The sequence below is a fragment of the Oryzias melastigma genome, linkage group LG11 (genome assembly GCF_002922805.2).
Source record: "Oryzias melastigma strain HK-1 linkage group LG11, ASM292280v2, whole genome shotgun sequence".
Classification (NCBI taxonomy): domain Eukaryota; kingdom Metazoa; phylum Chordata; class Actinopteri; order Beloniformes; family Adrianichthyidae; genus Oryzias; species Oryzias melastigma.
Window position 1 is genome coordinate 2094113 of NC_050522.1, and position 10205 is coordinate 2104317.

The 10205-nt window shown below is 43.3% G+C and overlaps 1 protein-coding gene across 1 annotated transcript in view; it reads left to right on the forward strand.

Annotated features, from left to right (window-relative positions):
- Positions 1 to 10205, forward strand: part of trim71 (tripartite motif containing 71, E3 ubiquitin protein ligase) — a 34454-nt gene that overhangs the window by 10962 nt on the left and 13287 nt on the right. Inside the window, exons 2-3 of the mRNA XM_024257912.2 lie at positions 3888 to 4055; positions 9229 to 9363. Of these exons, the coding sequence (XP_024113680.1) occupies positions 3888 to 4055; positions 9229 to 9363 (303 nt within the window). The remainder of the gene's footprint in view (positions 1 to 3887; positions 4056 to 9228; positions 9364 to 10205) is intronic.

A 10205-nucleotide genomic window follows, 5' to 3' on the forward strand; every position in this document is an offset into this window, starting at 1 on the left:
GCTGCAAAGAGTGGATTTAATGGCTAGAAAAGGTGCTGCCCACACCCCTTCCAGGCCTGTGTTGGTCAGGGGGAGGATGGGAGCTGGAGCCATCCAGCTCATGTGTGAACGAAGATCAGGAGCGTCAAAGTCAATCACACAAGGGGGGGAATCCAAAACACTCCTGAGGTCACGGGACGAACACGATAAACATTTATTGAACACTCTAAAACTACATTTATAAAACTTTAAAACTGTAACCTTTTAACATAATCATGAACTAAATATATAGCATTACCTGTGATAATACTAGTGTGAATGCTGTAAGATGAATTTGCCACAGAAGATGCTGAAACTGATAGCTAAAAATGCTGAGGCTGATAGCCAGTTAAAATATTAGCTAAATGCCAAATTAGCCTAAAAAAATCGTAGTAAACTCCAAAAAGCTAGCAGAATGCCAATTTTTTAAACTTTAAAACCATTACTTTTTAACATAACTCTGAATAATAAAATGCAGGAATATTATTCCAGAATAAATCAACTTAAACCTTAAATAAATTTCAATATTTTACTATACATTAAAATATATTTAGTCAAAATTATACAAGTTAGAAATGAGCACAAGATAACATCGGGTCATTAATAACAATAAAATAAAATGATCTGGAGGGCCGGATTCGGCCCCCGGGCCTTGACTTTGACATGCGTGATGTAGATCCTTCGTAGGTCCAGATTTCCCAGAATCCTCTGATCGGCTAAAGTGGAGCTGGATGATGATCATTAAATATCTTATTTTTATATATAAAAGCGTTCTGCAACTTATCCGCCCCATGATTGCAGTAAACTTTGTTTCAACGTTGGATTTGATTAATTTACGCACTTAAAAATGACATAAAAATACAATCAAAATAAAAATACAAAAAGTAGAATCATGTGATGGTGTGTTACAGAAACCCATCTGGGTTTATTGTTGATGATAACACACCTCTGTCAATAAAATAAAATGCAGTAAGTAAACAAATAGAGATGTAAATTTCTGATACAATCAATGGAAAAATCCAGAATTTTCAAGGTGTGAAACTTTAGTGGATCATGATATATTTTTAGCTCCTTTAATCTCCTTTGCAGAATCAGGTGTTGACTTTATTCTGTTTGCATATTTTAGAATAAAACTGAGCAAAATCAGGAGAAAACAAACCCACTGTGTTATGTCATGGTTTGGGCGGTGACTGAAGCAGCACGGAGCATCAGTAATCTTCAGCTGTTTGCTGGAGGATCTGGTTCCATGAAACTGGACTCCAGTGTTTTCCTAAACAACAAGCTGCTGCTGGTGTTGCTTCTCTGTCGGCCGTGTTTCCTCACACTTACAGTCTCTGAAAGACAACAGAGTTCAGGATGAAAAACATCTCTTCTTCTGCTCCTTTAGGGGATGACTGTTTGACTGCTTTTGCTCTTCTTTGATTTTTTTGTTTTTTATTAAATAAAAATTAACAAAAAATGTTCAAACTATTTTTCCTCCAGGCTTTTTCTTTCCCAACTCTGTTCTGGTCTATGAAAGACCTGACCTCGTTTCCACCGAGCGGTCCGGTCCGGTAAGGACTGGTACGGTACGGTCCAGTTAATTCTGGTGAGCATTTCCACTCAGTGAAGCCTCGCTTCCACTGAGCGGTTTGTTGTCATGGTGCATGCGTGGCGTGCCGCTAACTCACCCTGCATCACGTCTCCAAGGATGGTGAGAAATGTTTGCAGTTCCACCGCAGACCGAGCCTTGTTGGTGTTTGTAGGGATTTTTAATATAGACTCATGACCAAAAGAGACACCGCAAAACCCCAAATGCTCACAAACGTTGGAAATGTGGTCTTAGATAGTCGCTATATCTGCTCTTTCTAACATCGTCGTCACTTTCTGCCAATCAACGGGTGGCTACGGCGGCTCCGCCGTTCCACTTTTCAATGGACCTACAACCGGTTGGGGCCTCAAGAGATACGGTTCAGTACTGTTTATGGGTCCATTTTACAATGGAAATCCTCAAAATACTGAACCGTACCGAACTGTACCGGACCGGAGCGCTCAGTGGAAATGAGGCTCCAGTGTTGTATAATTCCAGCTGGGAACAAACCAAAATAATGAATGTCTCCTCCAAGATTCATTTTCACACGGTTGGTACTTCTGTGAAATAAAAGGACATCAAGGGTCAAAGTTTGACTGCTTTAACTTTCGACGCATGTTTTCTTTGAAGAGCCAAAAACAGACTTAAAAACTTTAGTAGTAGCACATGACGATGAGAGTTTGGACCATGGCGGCCCGAGGCCGGTGTGAACATGGCGTTAGTGGTTACGGAGTAGTGGGGTCTTTAGACACGGCTGTTCTGCTCTAGTGCTCACTTTAACAGAATCTGTCAAATCCTGTGATGAAGATGATGACGATGCTCTAAAGCGCACGTGTCAAAGTCAAGGCCCGGGGGCCGATCCGGCCCGCTGGGTGATAATATCCGGCCCACCAGATCATTTTGTATTTTTGTTATTAACGGCCCGATGTTTTCTTGCTTTGGTAACATACTGCAGCACATTCTCATTCCCAAGTTGTCACATTCGGACGTTTGGTTAAGGACCTCTCCACGTCAAAAGTTGGCGTTTTGGGTGTCCCCAACTCTGCGTGTTTTGATGTCCAATCAAATCAAGGTCCACCAACCTCCGTGCCCCAAACTGGTACCGCAGCAGTATTCTAACCTTAACCCAGAATCGCACCGTCGGTATCAGATGCGGATCAGTACTGATTCTGGACGTGGTACCAGACGTGGACCAGAATAGGGTTAGGTTAACGGTGCTGGCCGCGTCCTGAGGTTCAATCCACAAAAGTTACGTTTTTTTCTTTTTAGTTTTGATAATTTAGCTTTATTGTGTTCTATAAATGTTTCTCCTGTTCGTCCCGTGACCTAAGGTGTGTTTTGGATTTTGGCCCCTGTGTGATTGAGTTTGACACTCCTGATCTGAAGAGAAGCTGCAGGGATTCGGAGCGCCATCAGTTGATCATCCGTTCTCTCAGATCTTCTTGGTTTTATTCTTTTACACCTTCGGTCTGTTTGTCCCTCAGCCACCTCTCCTCCTCCTCCATCATCTTCCTCCCCCCTCAAACCCAGTGGCATTCCTCTCTTTTGTGACTCTCCGCTCCCTCTGGAATTTAAATGACGTCAGTGGGGGAGGGCCGGCGCAGGAAGCCAAAGAGGGGCGCTGAGTGACAGGCTGGTGCGGGACGCTAGTCCAGGCCAGCAGAAGGTGAGACGTCAAGAAAAGGATCCAAAGAGCAGGGGGTGGGGGGGCGCGGAGAGCAGGAGGAAGTCGAACAAAAGGGAAGGGGGCGTGCCTGTGACTCATTAGATTAGGCTGCCCCCCAAGGGAAGCGCCAATATTGATGGATTGATTGCAGGCCCCTCTCCATCCGCTGGGTCCTGAGCTCCTGGAGGCCATCGATCCTCCGGCTCTGCATATTTAATTAACCTTTCATTACAACCAATCAGAATTCAGACCTTCGTTTGAGGGGAGCAGCAAACACTCATCAGAGCTTTCCACTGTTATCTCAGTCTGTAGGACTGCCACGTGTTGTGGGAGGTGTCATGATCTTCCAGGGAGGGGTCTGAAAATCTGCAATTCTCCAGTTTAATAGAATTATTGATGGTTTTGCCTCTTCCTGTTGCAGCACAGATGATCTGGATGGGTGATGGGGGGTCCCTGGTAACCCATGAATGAGAGGGATTTGTTGATCCTTATCGGGCTTTACTCCTTAATTAGCTTCCTGTTTGAAGATGCAGCGAGAAGGATGGAGACGCTCCATCTCCTGGTTCAAACATCCGTCGTCTGCTTTTCTGCTGGTAGATTGTTGTGGTCTCACACGCTCTCCTTTCATCTCAGGTGTTCCTGTTCTTCTGTGAGACCTGCTCCGTGCCCATCTGCAGGGAGTGCAGCGTGGGCCGCCACATGGGCCACACCTTCGTTTACCTGCAGGACGCCGTCCAGGACTGCCGCGCCATCACCATCCAGCTGCTGGCAGATGCTCAGCAGGGCCGGCAGGCGCTACAGGTGAGAGGCCTCCGAAGTCATCAGGAAAACTGCCGACCCAAGAGGGCGTTCTGAGGACGACTTTTTATGAGGGAACTGATAAAGACAAACTAAAAAGGTCAAAAGAAAACCTGGCTGGTCGTCTGACTGTAGATACTGTTGACCTTCTTTACCTTCATCTTTAAAAACAAGACATTTTCCAACCTTCGATCAACTTTTTCAAACTTAATTGAAGCACACTAATAGCAGCACGCTGACAGCAGCCACAACGTGAGTCACAAACAAACTAATGCTTGTAGACTACACTGCTGTCTAAATTCACTCACTACTCTCTAACCCCTAGAACAGTCAATCACACAAGTGGCCAAAATCCAAAACACACCTTAGGTCGAACAGGATAAACATTTATTGAACACTCTAAAACTACATTTTTAAAGCTTTATAACTGTACTTTTTAACATAATTATGAACTAGATATATAGCATTACCTGAAATAATGCTAGTGTGAATGCTGTAAGGTGAATTTACCGCTGAAGATGCTGAAATTGATGGTTAGAAACGCTGAAATTGAAAGCTGAAATCACTTAAGCTAATAGCTGAAACCGCTAAAGCTGATAGCTAGCTAACATATTAGCCAAATGCCAAATTAGCCTAAAAACAAACTAAAAGTAGGTCAGCCGAAACAGCTATCTGAGAAAATGGCTGGACTTCAAAATAATCCAAAAAGCTAGCAGAATGCCTAATTTTAAAACTTTAAAACTGTAACTTTTTAACATAATAATGAAGAATAAAAAGGCAGGAATATTATTCCAGAATAAATCAATGTGTATCAGATGATTCTGATGTGGGGAAAAAGTGGTTTTGCGCTGTTATGTAGCATTAGCATAATGGTGCAAAACCGCTTTTCTATGCGGTTTTCGTGTCATTTATGTTGAGCATTAATGCTTACTAGATTTATGCATCGATTTCTGGGAAATTTCCAGAGCTCAATGTATTGGAATTGTAGAGTCAGACAACGGACAAATTGGTGAAGCACCTACATGCAATATTCTGGTTAGGGACTGTAGAAATTCGCGAACATCCCCCCCAACACTCACACAATTCCCGTCCCACCCCCTGTGGTCGAAAAATGTCCGTTACCCATCCATAGTCATTAAAAGATCCTGCTTTGTGAAACGTTTGTTTCCCGTTTCCATTTCAACAAAGCAGCGTACTTAATGACACAGTTGAGGAGTGTCCCGCCTTTAAACCAGGAGTGTGTCGTCCTCCAGGAGGGAGGGCTTCTTCTCCCAGAAGAGTTCGGTTTCATCCATAATGAACACCTGCCCCGGATGATAGTTATCCTCCGCAATTGTAAATTTTAATACAAGCATCTCATTTTTGTGATGAACCAGAAGAATCACCCAAGTGAAAAAAAAAGTGTGAATACACGAGACCGTAAATAATGAAATGCAATAAAATGGGGGAACACTGCAGTCCGCTAGGTTATCTGGGAATTCAGACAAAGCCTAGGGTTATGTCCAAATTAACCCCTACTCACAATATAGCGCGTTTGCCATTTTCTAGTGCTGTCTGAATCTACTAATTCCAAAATCGAGTGCAGTAGAAATTTACCAGAAGTCTTTGCGAAAAACTATGGTGCAGCGATGCACTAGATTAGCGGATATAGACCACAGTGCATTGCGGTCGAACAATTTTGAACAAACAAAATGTGTTTAAATGTAATTTTTGAATAAAGCCTCCACATGTTTATCATCAGAACACAGTGGAGTCATGAATAAATGTCGTGAAATGTTCGAATTGATTTGATTTTCACTTTGTGAAATCTGTGACGTCATATCGGCGTTTAGAAAAAGAAAAGTAGTGAGCATTGTGTCTGAATTGCCTTTAAATCCAGGACACTATATAGTCCCGCACTATATAGTTTTTAGTAGTTAGGATTAGAGGGGAGGTTCGTACATAGTTTAGAATTTGATTCAAAGGACATATGAGACAAGCGAGTTATTTTTCTTTGGTTTTTTTATTATTTTTTTCTTTTCAGAGCTTGTTTTGGGTAACACTGCCCCCAAGTGAAAAGCTCGTGGAACTGCACAGACTTTAAGGCATGTTGTACATTTGGGTCGGTTCTGTGAGGAGCACAGAACCCTTCAGGCAGAGCGGCGCCCACACCTGGACCTGCCATGACTCATGACTCAGCAAAACCAGGAAGGCCTTCACTTAACTCTGTGTGGGGGCCGACCTCCTTCACGAGCGCTGTGCCACTGCCGACCCCCCTTCAGGATCAGCAGCGATTAGATTCGATCAGCTTAAACATGTTTGAGGCTGACCAGCCCCATGGCCGTGGGGGTAGCCTGCGCTCCGAACCGTCCAGCTGGCCCTTCCAGGGGGTGTGTCGCCTGGCTGCATTGTGATGGGGGCAGGGCGCAGGTCAACAGGGGAGGATGGGTGCTTAGGAGCATGGGGGAGGGTGGTGAGGTATTTAAAGCATTTCAGAGAAAGGAAAACTCCCCTGTGCTTTTAAAGAAGTGGAATATTTTGCTCTTCCACTTTCCAGACGTTGTCCCCCACCCTTTCAAGCATGCGCTCATGCACGCCGGCTTCATCATTTACGTCATGCTAGCTTTACTGCAGGTTCCCGTGCTCAGAAACTTAAATTCTGCATTATTGTGTGATTGCTTAGTAAGCATTCACACAACAGTGATTCCCCTGCCCCTTTTTGGACGTTTTTCTGCACATAAAAACTCAATCACACTTTCAGTGTTTTCAGTAATCTTGGTATCAAAACGTTCAGCTCGTTCAGGACATTACTGCTTGTATTTTTGGTATTTATAAACTTTATAGTTTTTGAAATATTGAGGAAAATATGCCCCATAGGAAATTATTGAGAATGTCTTCAAATTAAATCATTTTAAATGGATTACCAACAAGCCTTTAAAATATATTCATGGGCTATATTTTCATCTTTTTCCAGAAATTTAGAAATTTTGGATTTTAGTTAATATTTTAGCAACATGCTAACATTTTTGGCTAATTTGTTATCTAATGAGGTTTTTAGGTTAGTTTAGCGTTTTGCTTTTCAGCATTTTTTTGCTTTATTTAGTTTACTGAGGAGCTTTAGGCTGTTTTGGAGTTTAGCTGGTATTTAAGCAACGAACTAGCTTTTTTGGCTAATTTGGCATCTCCTTTTTTTTTTTTTTTCGGGGTGGGGGGGGCAATTTGGAGTTTAGCTCGTATTTAAGTAACACACTAAAAATATTTTGGCAAAATTGGCATGTATCAGGGATTTTTAAGCAATTTTACAACACACTTCAGAAATTTAGGGCAACGTCAGCGCTTTTTCATAGGTCTTTAACAAAATATCCAGTCTTTCAACAAATTTAACATTTTGCAAATATCTTTTACATTTTCAGCCCTTAATTAAAGTAAATTGCGTCACCATTTTCAGTAAAAAGCTTCAGCGTCTTTAGCGACTACTTTTAGCAAAAGCATTCACGATTACATTATCACAGGTAATGCAACTTTTCTAGTCTTTCAAAAGTTTAAAAATTAAAAATTTAAAAGAAGAAAAATCCACGAAATGGTAAAATAAAAACATTTAGGCACGTGGGTTCACTTTGATTAATGCATCTAGATTTTCAAAATAAAGTTCATAAGGCGGGACACTGAAACGTTTGGGGTCAGGAAGCGTTACGGGTGGATGCGACTCAGAAGATACCACGTTAGGTTGGACACACCAGTTTTATCTCCTTTTCTGAGGGTGGGGCTCAGACTTTTTTGTAAATACTCGGCCAAAACATGAAACTGGAGCTTTTCCACTGAGGTCATGTGACGCTCTGAGGCATGCGCCTTGCACAGGATGACCTTTGGCTGAGTCATGCTCTTCAGGGCTGTCCACCTAAAACTCGGAGGAATCTCCATGCAGGAGTCGGAGCGAAGACCGGCTCCAGGAGCTCCCACACTGAACTTTATGCTCGCTTGCTCCTGGAGTCAGGATTTGCACCGGCGACCATCTGGCAGTACTTTGCTATTTAGCATTTGTTTGTCCACTTTAGTCCAGGTCACTGCAGGACAAACTGCTGACGCCAGATAGTATGTAAACAGTCCCGCACAGAAACATGCGCGCTCCCGTCCCCTGAGGATGGAAATTTCCGCTCACTCTACACCCATTATCTCTGCTGCCCCCTGACCCCGGCCGGTGACCTCCACGGCTCCACTCCTGGGCCACCATTGGTCCGTTCAGCTCTTTGTGGCCCATGGACAGAACAGGAAAGACGTGTTTGAAACGCGATCGGTGAAGAAAGAAAACGTGTTTTTTCTTTGAAACGTGAGGTTTGTGCCTCCTTCCTCTCCTCGCTGATAAGCCCCTCCTCTGGAGGCCTGATTTAGTTGTTCCTTTGGCTGGTCACCTCAGGCCGCCGTGCTGCTGGGCTTTGTTCCCTGGGAGAGGGCCGTGGGGGGTGGGCTGGGCGAGTCCTAAGACGGGATCGGGGATCACGGCCTGTAGAGGTTCAGGTGACCTTTGATCTTTGCAGCAAAAAACCACAAAGGAGGCCTCTTCCCACCTCCCCTCGGTCTCTGTGAGGTCCACTTCCTCCCCTCCTTCCCAGAAGCCTCTAAAGAAAGCCTGATAAAACCCAGTGGGGCGTGTGTGTGTGTGTGTGTGTGTGTGTGTGTGTGCCAATTTAGCCTAAATTGTGTGCCGTAAACGCAGACTTTTCCAGAATCTGTGGCATTGAAGTGCTTCAGGTAGTCATAAACCCAGCCCCCTCTTCTTGATTAGCACCAAACTGTAAAATGAAACCAAACGTCTTTTTGTTTTTGAAATTCTTCCTAAGATCTTTGTATCAAATACAATATTGCAAAATTCGTATTCAAATGTGAAAGTCTCTGGGTTTTCATTCTCAAGCGACGGGGTTCTAAAGGTCCGAATGCAGAAGGAAGGTCATTGTGTCGGGACATGTAAAGTGACTTCCTATTCCTGACCCCTGCTTCCTGTTTCCCTATGACTTAAACCTGGCGGAACAAAGGAGGTAACGCTAAAACAATGAGGATAATGCATGGATTCAACTGGGAGGGGTTTGTTTCTCTGCTTCCTGTTTCATCCCTGCCCATCATGCACCTGTGCCCCTTTGGTTCATGCTCGGTTCTCTGCTTGTCGTGTCACATACTTAGAGCGTGTCTTTTGTGCTTCTAGCTCAGTATGGAGAAGGTCCAGGCCATGGCGGAGCAGGTGGAGATCAAGGCCAAGGTGGTACAGACTGAAGTGAAAGCTCTCGTTCTGAGACACAAGAAAGCTCTGGAGGAGCGAGAGTGTGAGCTCCTGTGGAAGGTAAGATCGGCTGTCATCGATTCATCAGAGTTTCATGTTTGATTGTCTGGAAGCTCTGTCCTCTCCATCCTCTGTTATGGAGGCTCTGCTGGGATTCCCACTCAGATCAGGAAAGTTCCTGCAAGACATTTATCCACATTTCTACAATAATGTTACGTCTAAAAAAGAACAAATGAATCTGTTCAAATCGATCTTTATTTAAAGTGGCCCTACCAAAATTCTACTTCTTGAGGTTTTAAATGCGTTTTACTGTTCATTCTTCTCTATAAAGAGCCCCATTGGTCTATGGACAGGCTCAAGGATGACGTTGTGAAATGGGCGGGACCGACAAGGAGCGAAAGGCGGAGCCTCAGAGATCGAGCCGTTTTACTTCCATGTATTAAAACAGTTCACAAAAAGGATCAATATTTCATAATTAGTTTTTAGTGTTCCCAAGGTTATATTTAATCGTATCTATGGATTAAGTTTACTCTGAAAGGCTTAAGAAAATCATGGTATTCCTCCTTTAAACAATGGAAAGCAGTTAAAAAAAATGTGTTGAGTTTCCTTTAATGACCCACTCCAATAAAAATGGGGTTTTAGGTGTTTTTAACATGGTCTTATAGGATTTTTCAGATGATGGAGGGTAAATATATAGAAAATCCACGCAATACTGTTTCTGAGTATTTATTTGTTCAAATTCTTAGATTGAGTCAGGAGCTGACAAAAAACGCCTTCTACAATTAGGGCCGGAGCATATGGAATTTTAATACATTTCAACAGTGGCGGGCCGTGCATTTCACACCTAGGCCTTCAGTAGTGCTCCATCTGAATCAATCCAACCCTCATTAACTATTTTATGG